At 28.0% G+C, this 18004-nt stretch overlaps 4 protein-coding genes across 5 annotated transcripts in view; 1 reads left to right on the top strand and 3 right to left on the bottom strand.

The window, feature by feature from the left end:
* The window catches only part of MAGE, an 84027-nt gene that overhangs the window by 9836 nt on the left and 56187 nt on the right, over positions 1-18004 (top strand). The window lies entirely within an intron of this gene.
* On the bottom strand, positions 1117-4642 carry LOC137001318 (odorant receptor 43a-like). 2 transcript variants are annotated; one of them, XM_067360028.1, is made up of 9 exons: positions 4279-4642; positions 3864-3983; positions 3362-3479; positions 2894-3155; positions 2652-2765; positions 2500-2590; positions 1879-2024; positions 1588-1720; positions 1117-1504 (listed from the first exon to the last, which is right to left on the bottom strand). In XM_067360028.1, the coding sequence occupies exons 1-9, from the start codon at positions 4420-4422 to the stop codon at positions 1454-1456; spliced, it is 1179 nt and encodes a 392-aa protein (XP_067216129.1). In that variant the 5' UTR covers positions 4423-4642; the 3' UTR covers positions 1117-1453. The 2 variants fall into 2 exon arrangements, with proteins under 2 accessions (XP_067216129.1, XP_067216130.1); XM_067360029.1 differs by having other exon boundaries at positions 1879-2015.
* On the bottom strand, positions 5184-17977 carry LOC105675798 (uncharacterized). Its single transcript, XM_067359043.1, has 18 exons — positions 17528-17977; positions 16599-16718; positions 16356-16473; positions 15719-15980; positions 15442-15558; positions 15288-15378; positions 14882-15030; positions 14586-14718; positions 14497-14511; positions 9218-9412; positions 8799-8918; positions 8557-8674; positions 6868-7129; positions 6603-6719; positions 6032-6122; positions 5764-5909; positions 5456-5588; positions 5184-5363 (listed from the first exon to the last, which is right to left on the bottom strand). The coding sequence occupies exons 1-18, from the start codon at positions 17666-17668 to the stop codon at positions 5313-5315; spliced, it is 2379 nt and encodes a 792-aa protein (XP_067215144.1). The 5' UTR covers positions 17669-17977; the 3' UTR covers positions 5184-5312.
* On the bottom strand, positions 9379-13689 carry LOC137001316 (odorant receptor 43a-like). Its single transcript, XM_067360024.1, has 9 exons — positions 13515-13689; positions 12587-12706; positions 12030-12147; positions 11397-11658; positions 11130-11246; positions 10979-11069; positions 10577-10725; positions 10285-10417; positions 9379-10210 (listed from the first exon to the last, which is right to left on the bottom strand). The coding sequence occupies exons 1-9, from the start codon at positions 13653-13655 to the stop codon at positions 10160-10162; spliced, it is 1182 nt and encodes a 393-aa protein (XP_067216125.1). The 5' UTR covers positions 13656-13689; the 3' UTR covers positions 9379-10159.

Genomic DNA, 18004 nt, shown 5'->3' with positions numbered 1-18004 from the left:
TAAATAATATACATATATAACTGTCTTACCTGAAACAAAACAGTGCCTAGCATGATAATGAAACACACAAAAAACTGAAATTGTACGAGTCTTGATTGATAATTAGGCCATAATTCTACAATAAGTAGGAGAATTGCTTAATAAAATATTCAATAACTCATTTTCTAGCATATTATAGCGCACATTTGCCAATTGAGTATAACAAAACAATTTAAAATATTATCAGTAATAATCGTAACGGTAAGATCGAAATATGCTCAATGCAACAAAATTAATGGTAAGATAATAATACATAAGTGTTTATACTTTAGCGATCGATTTAATAACGAATAAAATTTAACAGGTATTTTTTTCCATAACAAAAGAGAAAAAGATATCTTATAAGATATCTATTTACCACGCATGTGTGCTTTTAATTTTTTCCGATGTCCAACATCATTTTAATACGTGCATTCATCAAGATATCTTAGAAAGGAATACTTTTTAGCTTTTAATACAACGTGTGAATTATCATATTATTGTTGCTTCAATAAGTAATTTCTTAATAGGAATAGTTTTAAATTATTTAATTTTATAATTGTTTTTGCGCATTCGCCATCTAAGAACCGATGTAAAAGTTAAAAATTTAAATAATGCGAAAACGAAGACGACGATGAAACAAAAGACAAAGTTGAAGAGAAAACTGAAACCGAAAAAAGTAATCACGAAGAGCAAAGTGATAAAGACTTATAATTAGGACAAGAGATTACACAGGCCCGGCCAAAAGCTTGCTCGCGAGCAGCCTTCAGAGTCCGCTGGATGGGGACTCGGCCCCCACTATCTTGCCGTCCCCACTTATGTTTGCTCGCTATCTTTTGTTCTAAGCCTTAGAATAAAAGATAGCGAACAAACATAAGTGGGGACGACGAGATAGTGGGGGCCGAGTCCCCATCCAGCGGACTCTGAAGGCTGCTTGCGAGCAAGCTTTTGGCCAGGCCTGGATTACAGTATAGATTCAAAGTCGAATGTGAGTGTAAGACGGCCGAGTATAGGATTATAAATGTGTTATAAATGTGTGTGTGTGTGTGTGTGTGTGTGTGTGTTATAAATGTGTGTGTGTGTGTGTGTGTGTGTGTGTGTGTGTGTGTGTGTGTGTGTGTGTGTGTGTGTGTGTGTGTGTGTGTGTGTGTGTGTGTGTGTGTGTGTGTGTGTGTGTGTGTGTGTGTGTGTGTGTGTGTGTGTGTGTGTGTGTGTGTGTGTGTGTGTGTGTGTGTGTGTGTGGCCTGGAAAGCGTGTTTAATTAAGAAAAATAGCAAGACGAATGAGGCGAGGTAATCTAGAGCAAGCCCACGTGATGTCAACTGCTCAATCCCATATTCGTATTCGTATATTGTTACTAATAAAAATTAGTTTCTACATTATTCTTTACTAATAGCATTCTATATAATCTTGTTGTTACTTGATTAAAGTCTTGTCACCACGTAGAATATATGACAGTGAAATAAGATACCGAGGCCTTCACCAACTACGAAAAGGATATTTTCTTTCATCATACTCATATACAATTACTTACTTATAATCTAGCAAATTTATTCTGCATCTTCTTACCGTCGCGAAACACTCAAATGATGCAATAAATAATCCACCGACTCTTAAAGAAAAATCTGAGGCTGCTCTTTGTAACAGAAATAATAACATTTTCTGTATATGCAAAGGAGCTAAATACCATTGAACATTGTACCTAGAAAATTGTGCGAACGAAAATTGGTAATCTAGGAAAGATGGATAGCTTTATAGATGATATTTGCTTGCGCCGTTTTGCAAAGAGAGAAGGTGTTACTTTTAATTTAAAAATCTATAAAGCCAATCTTTGCAGCATTATATCTCGTAAAGTCTTACACAGTAGCATATACTTCATTGTTGTGATCCGTAATCCTTTGCCCTACATTATTAGACAGGAACATATATATGACATTAGCTGTTACACATGTCACAGGTAATATTAATTTCCTGATATCAAATTTGGATGATGTAATCTGAAAAATCTAAAACTGAAATTTAATGATACTTGATCTTCTGCGTTATACTCATCGTATAAATAATAAGTAGCAATTGTTTTTTTAAACCTGAGACTAAAGATTGACTTATGTATAGAGAAAAAAAGATATTGATTATACATAAATATACATGAGAGAAAACTTGTTTTAACATAAAACTGTGAATGTTGTTCTAAAATTACGATGAGAGGATTTGTGGAGGATCGTTAAAGCAGCGGTCGTGTTATAAACAAAAAGTCTTCTATCATAAACGCAATAGAGTTCGAATTTTATAAAAACCGCCGCCAGATTGCCGATTCACTTTGTATGTACATATTGAATAATGTTATCTATCTATCTAATTTTGAAACAATTTATAGATTGTCAAATGGAACAACGACTCGTATATCATATCAAATACTTCTTTAAAAGTAAATATTTAAAAAATTTATTCAAATATTTAAAAGTAAAATACAAAACTTACTCGAAACAAATTAAGACTCATGGAAGACACATGAAATATTATTAAAAATAGGAACATAATCTCAAATCTAGATAGTAACTGTGTGGATAATCTGCGAAAACAAGAAAATCTTACTGTACATACTATACGCATATTGTCAAGTATTTACTAACTTCATAGCTTTTCGTTGAATATTCACAGCGCAAATTATTCCTTTGAATGTTAAAATCTCTTTTAAATTATTATTTTTTAAGACATCGATATTCACAGCTTGTTCAATACGGTAACTGTAAATAGTATGAATAGCATGATTTTTGCATCATAAAATAAATATCATTTTTATTTGTTAAAAAAAATAACACAATCTTTTTTATATTTACAATTTTGGCAGCGCTATTTCTACGCTCGCTTTTACCTTGCAATCTTAAACATTCCACAAGTGTATTCAAAATATGCAATAAGTGTTGCTCCTGTAGCTACCATGGTCATTATCCCTACACACCATGCTACGCTCATATGTAGCATACTTAAAACCAAATATCTGTCTTGATCGATGAAGTATTCCGCTGTGAATAGCATATTATGTGTTCGAGATTCGTTTATCGGTACAACCATGTCAAGAATATACGACCAATATTGACCGACAAGAATAGTAAATGTACTGCAAACACCAAGTGCTAGAAATATTTCAAAGAAATTATTATTAAACTTTCTATTCTGTAATGTTTGAAAATTTTTTTATGTTATACGAGGTACATATAATTTTATCGTTATTTTAATTTAATTATTAAATTTTTTAAATATAAATATCTACATTGATAAATACATATAATCTATTGTAACTAAATTGAACTGATTTGTATTATTCAAAACTATTACCTACTTGTAAGTCCAATCGTATAACATTTTGCATAATAATTATATTTTTCTACGATAGCGTATTCATTTACATCATTTAATTGATTGTATATATTGTAAAGTTGTGCCAGTAAATCCTTTACCTATATATAAATCCAAAAACGTATTAGTTAATTAGGGATTAGACTAATCCTAATTATAGGAATTAGGTTAATCCTAATTAGGAATTAGGCTATAATTAGGAATCATACCCGAAATTACAAAATCTTTTTATTCGAGATAAAAAATTGCTATTCTGAAGATATAATTTTATAATTATCAAAATAAAAAGTTATTGTAAGTTGCACAAGGATGTAACAAAATAACAGTGCAACAAGTGCAAAATGTATTTTTTCAACATTTTTGACAATCTTATTTGGTTAAAATTTAAACAATTACAAATGGTATCCGAAATTCAGGTACTTCACCCTATGTATTATACATTCAAGTATATATTATCAATTATATATTATCAATTGCTTACTTACAACTTTAATATTAACTCCAAATGAGATGTATATTGTTAAAATAACAGCAGAAAAAAATGTGGAAGAAAAAATATGGATGACAAAATCGAGAGTACATCTTGATGTCAAAAACGTAGCACACTATAATCATTAATTATTAAAATATTTGCATTAAAAATTTAGTGCTTAGCATACTTAAAGTTTTAAATTATTAGATGTTGATTTTTTTGTAGATATAATAATATATATAATAATAATTAAATAAAAAATAATAATAAATTGCATTATTATATATAATAGAGGTTGATTTTTAACCTTTTTATAGTTAATATTTGTTATGAAATTTCAATTTATTAATTGTAGACAATTATTATCAGAATATATCTTAACTTATTTTATGTAGTAATAATTTTAATAATACATATAACTGTCTTACCTGAAACAAAATACTAGTAACGAAGATACTAAAGCATAAAATATATTGAAATTGTGCGACTCTTGATTGATAATTGGGCCATAATCCTACAGTAAGTAGGAGAATCCTGTTCAGATTAAAATACTGTACTCTTTTATACTTCATATCTTCACGAGCTGCGAAATACGTATGACTGCGTATGACGAAATAGACGAGTGTATCCCTCCCACCTTTTTTCCATTGATTGATAAAATATTCAATAACTCATTTTCTAGCGTATATTTTAGCGCACATTTTCCAACAGAGTATAATACAAAACAATTCAAAATATTATCAGTGATAGTCGTATCAGTAAGATCAAAATATGCTCAATGCAAACAAAATTAGTAGTAAGATAATAATACATAAGTGTATACTTTAGCGATCGATTTAATAACGAATAAAATTCAACAGTTGTTTTTTTCCATAAAAAAAAAGAAAAAGATATCTTATAAGATATCTATTCACTACGCATGTGTGCTTTTAATTTTTTCCGGAGTTCAATATCATTCCAATACGCGCATTCATTAAGATATCTACGAAAAGAATACCTTGTAGCTTTTAATACAACATGAGATGAATTATCATATTATTGCTGCTTAAATAAGTAATTTCTTAATAAAAATATTAAATTATTTAATTTTATAATTATTTTTGCGCATTCGCCATCTAAGAACCAATATAAAAGTTAAAAATTTAAATAATGCTAACGATACAAGAATAAATTATTTGTTTAAAAATAATATCTAACGCGTAAGTATGAATATAGCAAATTTGGAAAGTCGCGTTTTGAAGCGCAATGTAAAGTTAGTTATTATTATTCATATTTCGAATAAGATATTTTAAAAATGCTGGCAATTGTTTTGGAAAGAATCTAACACAATAACTTCTTTGATTAAACAATTTATATAGTTACACATTCTTATTATATATATATATATTTCTTTTTTTGGCATTAAAACAATATTTAAATATATATTCTCACTGTAATATTATATAAATTTATCTTTGTCTTATTACCGCACAGAATGCATGACAGTAAAGTAAGATACCGAGGTTTTCACTAACTGCAATTATAGATATCTGCTTTTATAGTTACAATATTAATAATATATTACTTTGAATATATTCATGATTTTCTATATGGATATATTTTTACCGTGGCGAAGCACTCCAATGATCCGATAAAAAATCCACCAACACCCAGTGTAAAATCTTTGGCACCTCGTTGCAATAGAAAAAGTATTATTCTCTGCATATTCAAAGGAACTATATACCACTCGACATTGTACCTGCGAATTTATATGTATAGTTATTTATGATTTAACAAAAATTTAGAAATCTACAAACGGCCCTTAGTATACGTGAATTCTGCAAACACGACATAAACTTTCCATTTTTTAAATATAAGAATCGAAATTATAAAATCTGGTAATAAAATTATATCTTATAACAAATTTTTCTTACGCAGTATCAAATACGTGGTTATTGTGATCTGTAACATTTTGTCCTATATAATTGGCTACGAACATGTATATTATACTGACCACTGCAAGCAAACAAGGCAACAAAAATTCTTCGATATTGTTTTTAGATGATACAATCTGTGAAATCTAAAGTATGAATTGATAAATGAGTTACAGTAAGAAAGAACATTTATTATGCGCATAATATAATTTTAAAAATATTAAATTTTTCTTTAGCAATAAATTTAAGAAGAAAATTTGAAACTTACTCGAAAGAGATTGAAGGTCAAGGAAATTACTCCGAATCCTATTAAAAAGAACAACATAGCCTCAAATCTAAGTACCACAAGTTTAGATAATCTTTAAAGACAAAAAAATGGTTACTGCATGATGCTATATGATGCTACATGGTGCTACAGGATGATTCAAAACAACCTAATGTTCTAGAAATATCATATTCTTGAGCGATTTCTAAAACTATTTTTCCTTTTGCAAAATTTTGTCCGAAGCTTAGTTTTTGAGTTATAATTGAAAATAGTTCGCTACTCACAACGAATAGGCAGGACGGTGCAACACATCATAAGACTAACGTAACACTTGATAGTCTCATGACGCGTTGCACATCTCTGTCTATTCATTGTACCGGTGTGTAAATAGCGAACTATTTTCAATTATAACTCAAAAACTAAGCTTCGGACAAAATTTTACTACAAGAAAAATCATCTTAGAAATCGCTCAAAAATATGACATTTTAAGGATATCAAGTTGTTTTCAATTACCCTGTATATCGTTGAGATAAATGTAATTTAAAATACGAATACTTTATAGATGGATACAAACCTCATAGCTTGCCGATGAATGTCTACAGCACAAAATATCTCGTCGTACATTAAATTAATTTTTTTATAATTATTATTTTCTAATACATTAATTCTCAGCGTGTGTTCAATACGATAACTGTGAATAACAAGTAAAAATGTTTACCGCATTTATGTGTTTTTATTGACTTTGTAAGATAAACATTATCTTTATTTGATCAAAATAAAAATGCAGTTTTTTTTATAATTAATATATGTATGGTTATATTTGTACGTCTGTTTCATACCTGGCGATTCTAAACATGCCACACGTATGTAGGAGATACGCAATGAGCATTGTTCCTACCGCTATTATTGTAGTCGCCCCTAGGCAAAATGCTGCTGTTGCATGCAATACAAGTAAAAAGAAATATTTCTGTTGATCGATGAAGTATTCCGTCGTGATTTGTATGCGATGTGGTCGAGATTCATTTATTGGTAAAATAATATCAAGGACACTTGTTTCATATTGGATGACAATAAAAATAAATATGCCAAAAATACCAATCACTGAAAGCATTCAAGAAAAAATTATTCATTATTTTACTATTCGATCGTTGTTATTTCGCTATAAAATATTTTATATATTTCAAATGCTTTACATTACACCACACACGCATATGTATTATAAAATTTAACATTATTTTAATTAATTTTTAATTTTTAACTTTAATTTTTAATTTAATTATCGATTTATGTATATTTATTACAGTAAAAAAACTCGAGTGATAAGTAGTAGCAACATTTGCTATTTTACGCAATTTGAACAAATTTACCATTAATTACATTTATTACATACATATTTTAAGTACACAGTTCGTGTATCAGTCATATACAGACGTATATACATATACAATATTGTATATACAGGGTGTCCCATTATAAAACATCCACGCAAATTACTCCGAAGATAAGGGTGATAGCAAAAAATGACCTTAACAAACGTTGTAGGATTAAAAGGGGGCCAACTGAGGGTGACCTTGACTTTGACCTCGCAGTTGATTTTCAAGGTCATTTGAAGGTCAGAGTAATTTTTTAAAATAAAAACCCCTATTTTTGATTCCAAAATCTAATAGCTGGTGTCATGAGCTTTTCAAAACACTATAATGAAGTTATTTTTCATTAAGTACTTTTCGAGTTATGAGGCTTGTAAATTACAGTATTTTGACATAAAATACAAAATATCTTGTAAAACATTCAATTTTTGGGAATCTTACCTTAATACTTTTATGCATAAAATAATGAGACGAATCAATTGGTATAAAGAAAACACATAGTTGCTTTCAAGAAAAAATATGTAGTTTGCAATATGCAACTGCATACTTTTTTTTAAAACCAATGTGTTTTCTTTATACCAATTGATTCGTCTCATTATTTTATACATAAAAGTATTAAGGTAAAATTCCCAAAAATTGAATGTTTTACAAGATATTTTGTATTTTATGTCAAAATACTGTAATTTACAAGCCTCATAACTCGAAAAGTACTTAATGAAAAATAACTTTATTATAGTGTTTTGAAAAGCTCTTGACACCAGCTATTAAATTTTGGAATCAAAAATAGGGGTTTCCATTTAAAAAAATTACTCTGACCTTTAAATGACCTTGAAAATCAACTGCGAGGTCAAAGTCAAGGTTACCCTCAGTTGGCCCTCTTTTAATCCTACAACGTTTGTTAAGGTCATTTTTTGCTATCACCCTTATCTTCGGAGTAATTTGCGTGGATGTTTTATAATAGAACACCCTGTATATATATGCATACATGTATATCAACCGCAGATTTATTATTTTAGTAAGTCCTCGTATATGTATCATGTTATATGCGTATGTATAAAGAATTTATTATAGTCTGCCAAATTTATTTTTTATCAATTTTTGACAGCTTACATGTTAAATAGACAGTTTAAACGTGTATGTAAAAATCTATGATACACTTACTTGCAAGCATAACCGTATAACGTTTCGCAATATATCCATACTTTTCAATGATAGCACATTCATTTTCATCTCGTAAGTGGTTGTATATATGTTGAAGTTGTGCTAATAAATCTTTGATCTATATATTAATTAGATTACTTATAATATTATTTCCTTATAAATAAAAAAATTGTTAAAAATAAAATTTTGCCGAGGTATATGTACATGTGTGTTTGAATAAATAACATGAATTGTTAACTTACAATTTCAGTATTGACACCAAATGCGACATATTTTATAACAATAATAACAAAGAAAAATGCGTTAGAAAAAATGTTGACAATGAAATCAAGAGTACATTTTGAAGTAAAAAATGTAGTGAACTATAAACAATAATTCTGTTGTTAATATGTGTATTGTATCGAAAATTAATTTTTCTTATATAATTAGCAACTTTCAAATAATGAATTTTAAATTGTACATAATAATTAAACAAATAAAAATCGTATAATTGAAATTATTATACAATATTATAATAACATCTATACACAATCAACGAATAGTCAATAAATAATCAACTTTTATTACGTATTATAACATTAATTTGTAATATTGTACAAAATTTTTAATACAGATTATAATTTATATATTACATAAAAATAACTTTTTAATATTGTCTTACCTGAACCATAACAAAGGTCGTAAGAATACTAATGATTAAAATAAATTGAAATTGAACAAGTTTTGATTTTTGATAAGGCCATAAACCAACAGAGAGCAGAAGAATTTTATTCAAACTAAAATATTGTGTCTCGATAGAGATCATCTCTTTTCGAGCACCGGAATATGTATGACTACAATGAAATTCATAAATATGCTCTCACCCCCTTCTTCCTCGACGTATCGATTAAATATTCAATAACTCATTTTCTAGCATATGTTTCAGCGTAAATTTTTCAGTTGAGGGTAACACAAGATACTATCGTGAGATCAAAACATGTGCAATTCAACGAATTTATTAGTAAAATGTGCATGTATATAAGCAATTGATTTCAAATTAAATAAACTTCAAAATTTTTCATAGAGAGAAAAAAATAATATCTAGAAGACAATTATTTGTGCCAATGCTGCACATGCGTTTTTCTCTTTTTTCAATGACAACGTCATTTCCATGCGAGCTCTTATAGCTTTTATATCTATCGTACGTTTATTTTTTGAGAAAAAAATTTTTACTGCTTTTTGTATGCTATACGATACATATTAGTTTGAATATCGTGAATTATAGAAGTTAAAATTAGAAACGTAATGTAAAATTAATTATTGTTATTTATATTCAAATGAATATAAAAAACTGCTGATAATTAGTTCCAATGCCACGTAAGAATTTGCACCAACTTCTCTGATCGAATTTTAGCCACTAATCATTATTAAATTGTTTTAGCCACAAAACATTTCAGTTTATGTTATATATATTTAAGAAATTAAATTTTTTACTTCGAAAAAAATAAAATGCATGTTATAGAAGATAAAAACTTTTATTTTTTATCTAGTTCTTAAAACTACTGTACTTTTAATTATTATTATATTTAACTACTATTATATTATATTCTGCTACGATCTATCTTCATCGTGTAGAATGTATGACAGTAAAATAAGATACCGAAGCCTTTACCAACTGCAATAAAATATTTTCTTTTATTCCGACAAAAATACAATATATTTCTAATAAAAATACAATATATTTTTTACCGTGGCAAAACATTCTAACGATCCCACAAAAAGTCCACCGACACTAATTACATATTCTTTGGTGCCCCTTTGCAACAGGAAGAGTATTATTTTCTGCATATTCAAAGGAATTATGTACCACGGAACATTGTATCTACGGTTTTTTATGAATAAAATATCTGTGAGTTGACAAATAGTAAAACATTTACAAATAATTTTTAGCTGATAACTCCACACACATAGCATTAGTTTTTATTTTAATTATTTATATTATAAAATCTTGTGCAATTATATTTCATAATAAATCTCTTACATAGTAACGAATAAGTAATTATTGAGATCTATAATATCTTGTCCGATATAATTCGCTGTAAACATGTATAGTATACTGGCAGTTGATAACACAAAGGGCCATACCATTTCCTTAACATTATTCTTGTCAGATGATGCAATTTGTGAAATCTAATATTAAACTAATCGTAAATGTTCTGTTTATGTTATATCAAATTATAATACATTGTAAATTTTTCTTATCTTCTTATCTTTAAATAGCAGAAAATGCAATAGATTTATATCAAGAAAAATTATGTACAGTTGGTGAAATAACAATAAGATAGAAAGATTATTCTTAACATAATGGTATTATTAAAATTAAGTTTTAATGGAATAGTAATAATTTCATAATAAAGTTTAAAAATTTAAATTTGAAGCTTACTCGTAAAAGATTGAGACTCAGAGAAATCACTCCCATAACTATTAAACAACATAACATGACTTCAAATTTCGACGACATTAGTTCGCCTAATCTTTAAAAATAAAAATTTATTGATATGTTGTATGTATACATTATCGAGATAGATACAAACTTCATTGCTTGACGATGAATGTCTACAGCGCAAGTTATCTCATCACGAATTAAATATTTGCTTTTAGGATTATTATTTTCTAATATAATAATTTTCATCATGCGTTCAATACGATAACTGTAAAAAACTAAATCAATATAAATTATCAACTTTTTATTTACTCGCATATATTTTGTCTTCATAAAGTAAACGTTACTTCTTTATAGAATAATAATACATTATTTTTATAATTTGAATATTTATAGCTGTTTCCATGTTACTTCGTACCTAGCGAGTCTAAACATTCCACAAAAATGTTGGATAAATGCAACAAGTATTGTTCCTGTCGCTATTAGTGTAGCCATCCCTATGCAATAAGCTGTTGTTACATGCAGTGTAATTAAAAAGAAATATTTCTGTTGGTCGATAAAGTATTCCGTTATAATTTGCACGTGGAATGATCGAGATTCATTTATCGGTAAAATAATATCAAGAATACTTGTCCAATATTGGGTGATAATAAAAAGAGATGTACCAAAAATACCAAATGCTAAAAGCGTTAAAAAAATATTATTTATAGATTTGCTATAAAATTTAAAAAAATTGCTGTACGTTATATCATACAAAAATATAAGTTAAAAAATATTTTTTAAAGTTAATCATCAATTCAATGATTAATTTATATATAATCCATTATAATGAAATTATATTGTTTCTCACTTCGTACTCAGATATTTTGCAATGTTTGCCACTTTATGCAATTTTAATAAATTTGATACTAATAATATATTATTAATTATACACATTTTATATTATAATAATTATTGTAGTGTACAAGGTTTATTTTTGGTTCAATTTCAATAAGTTATGTTTTAAATGAAAGCATAAACGTATGCAAAAATCTATGAACTTGATTCTTACTTCCAAGTACAGCAGTGTACCATTTTGCAATGTATCCATATTTTTCTATGATAGCATGTTCATTTTCATCTTTTAATTGATTGTATGTATGTTCAATTTGTGCCAGTAAATCCTTTACCTACATATCAATTAAATTTATAATATCATTTTTTTTTGTAAAACATTATTAAATGTAAATATATTTAATAGCCGTGAGATATTAGTATAATCCAGTCCTCGGAATTAAATGCACATTTTGAGTCGATTCTCGAGACGACGCCTCTTATCTCCCTACTAACGCTCGAGGCTTGACGGTCGAGCCGCCAATAGCGCGTCTAATGTTTTGGCTCAGGAGCGTCTCTGTATAAGAAATAGGCTTGGATTGTTCCTTTCATGAAATCGTTATTAACATTTATATAGAGACGCTCCTGAGTCAGAACCTTAGACGCGCTATCGGCGGCTTGGTCGTCGAGCCTTGAGCGTTAGTAGGGGGATAAGAGGCATCGTCTCGAGAATCGACTCGAAACGTGCATCTAATTCTGAGCACTGATATAATCGAATAAATAATATTAACTTACAAATTTGATGTTTGCATTGAACGCAATGTATTTTATCAGAAAAGTAAGAAAGGAACTTGTAGAGGACAAAATTTTAATAATGAAATCAGAAGTACACTTTGCAGTGAACAAAGGGGAAACCTATGAAAAAAGGAATCATGTTAATATATTTATTGCATTAAAAATTATTTTTATAAGAATATCTTTAAAAGATTATCAGCTTCTAAATGATATCTTTCAAATTAATAATTTCTTTATATAATGAAACAAATAAATTATTGTTACGTCCTACCTGGGGAAGGGCGGTCGGGCCGTAACTAAAGTGTATAACTCGCAGGTCAGAACTTAAAGGATCTGACTCTGTGAGTCGAACGGTTTGTTTGTTTGTTTCTACAAACGGGTCAAAACGACTGGGAAGTCGATTTTACTCCGTTTTGCAGAAATACCGTTCGATGGTTCCCTTTTAGGTTGTGAAATCAATTATCTGGGACGGAACCGTGTGCGTATTACTTATCTCACTCAGATATGGCGATATTAAAATTTTTCACACTTCGTGCCTGTTTAAACAAATTTTCAGTTCCGAAAGATTGTTTTTATTATTTTGTTGTTATTATTATTTGTCTGGAATGGTGTTTTAAGTTGTTAGTCAGATATTTGAGCGTTCACTTTTGGTAACGGAAAAATTTCCATTACCAAGAGTCTCTTTGAATTCTGCCAGTTAATCATTGAAAGTTGCGCAAGGGAAAGATTGTGTAAGACGTAGGACGTAACATATAAATGTAATTATGTATTAATATGACATTTATATTTAATCAACTAATAATTATTATATAAGAATTGCTTATTACTACATATTTTAACATATTAATTGTGAATTTGTAAAAGATTAGTATAAATTGTAATACGTTTTATTTGCTTACATAGTAATAATAATAAACTGTTGTCTTACCTGAGCTACAGCAGCAGTCATCAAAATACCGAAGAAAAAAAGGAACTGAAGTCGAACAAGTTTTGATTGTTGATAGGGCCATAAGCCAACAGCGAGTAGAAGATATCTATTCAAATTAAAATGTTGCTCGATAGAGATCATCTCTTTCTGAGTGCTGGTACACGTATGACTATGATGAAATTCACAAACGTGCTCTCACCCCCTTCTTTCTCGACGTATTCATTAAATATTCAATAACTCATTTTCTAGCATATGTTTCAGCGTAAATTTTTCAGTTTAGTATAACACAAGATACTATCGTGAGATCAAAACATGTGCAATTCAACGAATTTGTTAGGAAGATGTGCATTATATAAGCAATTGATTTCAAATTAAATAAACTTCAAAATTTTTCATAGAGAGAAAAAAATAATATCTAGAAAACGATTATTTGTACTAATGCTGCACATGCGCTTTTCTCTCTTTTCGATGTCATAACATCATTTCCAAATGAACTCCAAGTAAACTCTTATAGCTCCTATATATATCGTACGTTTATTTTTTGAGAAAAAATTTTTACTGCTTTTTGTATGCTTTTGTATGCTATACGATACATATTAGTTTGAATATCGTGGATTATAGAAGTTAAATTTATAAACGTAAAATAAAATTAATTGATGTTATTTATATTCGAGTGAACATAAAAAACTGCCGATAATTAGTCCCACATAAGAATTAACACCAACTTTTCTGATTGAATTTTAGTCACTAATCATTATTAAGTTGTTTTAGCCACAAAACATTTCAGTTTATGTTATATATATTTAAGAAATTAAATTTCTTCTAAAAGAATAAAATGTTATAGAAGATAAAAACTTTTATTTTTTATCTAGTTCTTAAAACTACTGTACTTTTAATTATTATTATATTTAACTACTATTATATTATATTCTGCTATGATCTATCTTTATCGTGTAGAATGTATGACAGTAAAATAAGATACCGAAGCCTTCACCAACTGCAATAAAATATTTTTTTTTATTCCGACAAAAATACATTATATTTCTAATAAAAATACAATATATTTTTTACCGTGGCAAAACATTCTAACGATCCCACAAAAAGTCCACCGACACACACTACATAATCCTTAGTGCCCCTTTGTAACAGAAAGAGTATTATTTTCTGCACATTCAAAGGAATTATGTACCACGGAACATTGTATCTACGGATTTTTATAAATAAAGTATCTGTGAGTTGATAAATATTAAAATATATTTAGAAATAATTTTTAGTTGATAACTCTACGCACATAGCATTATTTTTTATTTTAATTGTTTATTTTTTTTAATCTTGTGCAATTATATATCTTATAATAAATCTCTTACACAGTAGCGAATAAGTAATTATTGATATCTGTAATGTCTTGTCCCATATAATTCGCTACAAACATGTATAGTATACTGACAGCTGATAACATAAAGGGCCATATCATTTCCTTAATATTAGTCTTGTCAGATGATACAATCTGTGAAATCTAATAATAAACTAATTGTAAATGTTCTGTTTATGTTCTATCAGTTTGTAATACATTGTAAATTTTTCTTATTTTTTTATCTTATTTTTAAATAGTAGAAAATGCAATAAATTTATATGAAGAAAAAATTATGTACAGTTGGTGAAATAACAATAAGATAGAAAGATTATTCTTAACATAATGGTATTATTAAAATTAAGTTTTAATGGAATAGTAAATTTCATAATAAAGTTTAAAAATTTAAATTTAAAGCTTACTCGAAAAAGATTGAGGCTCAGAGAAATTACTCCGATAAATATTAAACAACCTAACATGACTTCAAATTTCGATGATATTAGTCCGGTTAATCTTTAAAAATAAAAATTTATTATTGATGTATTGTATGTATACATTATCAAGATATATACAAACTTCATTGCTTGCCGATGAATGTCTACAGCGCAAGTTATCTCATCAAGAATTAAATTTTTGCTTTTAGGATTATTATTTTCTAATATAATAATTTTCATTATGCGTTCAATACGATAACTGTAAAAAACTAAACCAATATAAATTATCAAATCGTTTTTACTCGCATATACATATTTTGTCTTTATAAAGTAAACGTTATCTTTATTTGTTTATAGAATAATAATACAGTATTTTTATAATTTGAATATTTATAGCTGTTTCTATGTTTACTTCGTACCTGGCGAGTCTAAACATTCCACAAAAATGTTGGACAAATGCAACAAGTATTGTTCCTGTTGCCGTTAGTGTAATTATCCCTATGCAATAGGCTGTTGTTATATGCAGTGTAATTAGAAAGAAATATTTCTGTTGGTCGATAAAGTATTCCGTTATAATTTGCACATGAAATGGTCGAGATTCATTTATCGGTAAAATAATATCAAGAATACTTGTCCAATATTGGGTGATAATAAAAAGAGATGTACTAACAATACCACATGCTAAAAGCGTTTAAAAAAAAATATTGTTTATAGGTTTGCTATAAAATTTAAAAAATTTGCTGTATGTTATACACACAAAAATATAAGTTAGAAAATATTTTTTTAATTTAATCATCAATTCAATGATTAAATTATATATAATCCATTATAATAAAATTATATTGTTTCTCACTTTGTACTCAGATATTTTGCAATATTTGCCACTTCATGCAATTTTAATAAATTTGATACTAACAATATATTATTAACATATACAAACTTTATATTATAATAATTATTGTAGTGTGCAAAGTTTATTTTTGGTTCAAGTTCAATAAGTTATGAGTTAAATGAAAAGCATAAACGTATGCAAAAATCTATTAACTATATTCTTACTTGCAAGTATAGCAGTGTAACACTTTGCAATGTATCCATATTTTTCTACGATAGCATATTCATTTTCATCTTTTAATTGACTGTATGTACGTTCAGTTTGTGCCAGTAAATCCTTCAGCTACGTATCAATTAAATTTATAATATCATTTTTTTATATAAAAAATTTTTAAAAATAAATATATTTAATAGTCGTGTGATATCAGTATAATCGAATAAATAATATAAAATACAAATTATACTTACAACATTGATATTAACATTGAACGCTACGTATTTTGTCAGAAAAGTAAGAAAGAAACTTGTAGGGGCAAAAATTTTAATAACGAAATCGGAAGTACACTTTGCAGTCAACAAAGGGAAAACCTATGAAAAAAGGAATTATGTGAATATATTTATTGCATTAAAAATTATTTTTATGAGAATATCTTTAGAAGATTATCAGCTTCTAAATGGTATCTTTCAAATTAATAATTTCTTTATATAATGAAACAAATAAATTACTGTTACGTTCCACCTGGAGAAGAGCGGTCGGGCCGTAACTGAAGTGTATAACTCGCAGGTCAGAATTTAAAGGATCTGACTCTGTGTGTCGAACGGTTTGTTTGTTTGTTTCTACAAACGAGTCAAAACGGGGAAGTCAATTTTACTTCGTTTTGCAGAAATACCGTTCAATGGTTCCTTTTTAGGTTGTGAGATCAATTATCTGGGACGGAACCATGTGCGTATTACTTATCTCACTCGGATATGGCGATATTAAAATTTTTCACACTTTGTGCCTGTTTAAACAAATTTTCAGTTTCGAAGGATTGTTTTTTTTTATTGTTATTATTATTATTTGTCTGGAATGTTTGTTTTAAGTTGTTAGTCAGATATTTGAGCGCTCACTTTTGCTAACGGAAAAATTTTCATTACCGAGACTCGCTTTGAATTCTGCCAGTTAATTATTGGAAAGTTGCGAGAGGAAAAGATTGTGTAGGATGTAAGACGTAATATTACATAAATGTAATTATGTATTAATATGACATTTATATTTAATCAACTAATAATTATTATATAAGAATTACTTATTACTACATATTTTAACATATTAATTGGGTATTTGTAAAAGATTAGTATAAATTGTAATACGTTTTATTTGCATACATAGTAATAATATTAAGCTATTGTCTTACCTGAACTACAGCAGCGGTCAGCAAGATACCGAAGAAAAAAAGGAACTGAAGTCGAACAAGTTTTGATTGTTGGTAGGGCCATAAGCCAACAGCGAGTAGAAGATATCTATTCAAATTAAAATGTTGCTCAATAGAGATCATATCTTTCTGAGTGCTGGTACACGTATGACTATGATAAAATTCACAAACGTGCTCTCACCCCCTTCTTTCTCGACGTATCCATTAAATATTCAATAACTCATTTTCTAGCATATGTTTCAGCGTAAATTTTTCAGTTGAGTATAACACAAGATTCTATCGTGAGATTAAAACATGTGCAATTCAACGAATTTGTTAGTAAGATGTGCATTATATAAGCAATTGATTCCAAATTAAATAAATTTCAAAATTTTTCATAGAGAGAAAAAAATAATATCTAGAAGACGATTATTTGTGCTAATGCTGCACATGCGCTTTTCTCTCTTTTCGATGTCATAA

Source organism: Linepithema humile, chromosome 7, assembly GCF_040581485.1.
Source record: "Linepithema humile isolate Giens D197 chromosome 7, Lhum_UNIL_v1.0, whole genome shotgun sequence".
NCBI classification, from domain to species: domain Eukaryota; kingdom Metazoa; phylum Arthropoda; class Insecta; order Hymenoptera; family Formicidae; genus Linepithema; species Linepithema humile.
Note: the sequence above shows the minus strand (reverse complement) of the source record. Positions and strands in the feature narration are given on the sequence as shown.

Bases quoted from the DNA above. Each gene is read 5' to 3' on its own strand.
- LOC105675798 (XM_067359043.1), bottom strand. From the start codon at position 17,668: ATGATCTCTATTGAGCAACATTTTAATTTGAATAGATATCTTCTACTC. The intron at 8,919-9,217 runs GTAAGACAATAT...TATTGTTTATAG, and splicing joins CGACCTTTGTTATGGTTCAG to TTCACTACATTTTTTACTTC. The intron at 6,720-6,867 runs GTATGAAACAGA...TGTTATTCACAG, and splicing joins GGCATGTTTAGAATCGCCAG to TTATCGTATTGAACACACGC.
- LOC137001318 (XM_067360028.1), bottom strand. From the start codon at position 4,422: ATGAAGTATAAAAGAGTACAGTATTTTAATCTGAACAGGATTCTCCTA. The intron at 2,766-2,893 runs GTAAAAGCGAGC...TACTATTTACAG, and splicing joins GGAATGTTTAAGATTGCAAG to TTACCGTATTGAACAAGCTG. The intron at 2,025-2,499 runs GTAAGTTTTGTA...TTTCAGTTTTAG, and splicing joins TGAGTCTTAATTTGTTTCGA to ATTTTTCAGATTACATCATC.
- LOC137001316 (XM_067360024.1), bottom strand. From the start codon at position 13,655: ATGATCTCTATCGAGCAACATTTTAATTTGAATAGATATCTTCTACTC. The intron at 11,247-11,396 runs GTACGAAGTAAC...AGTTTTTTACAG, and splicing joins GGAATGTTTAGACTCGCTAG to TTATCGTATTGAACGCATGA. The intron at 10,726-10,978 runs GTAAGCTTCAAA...GTTTAATATTAG, and splicing joins TGAGTCTCAATCTTTTACGA to ATTTCACAAATTGCATCATC.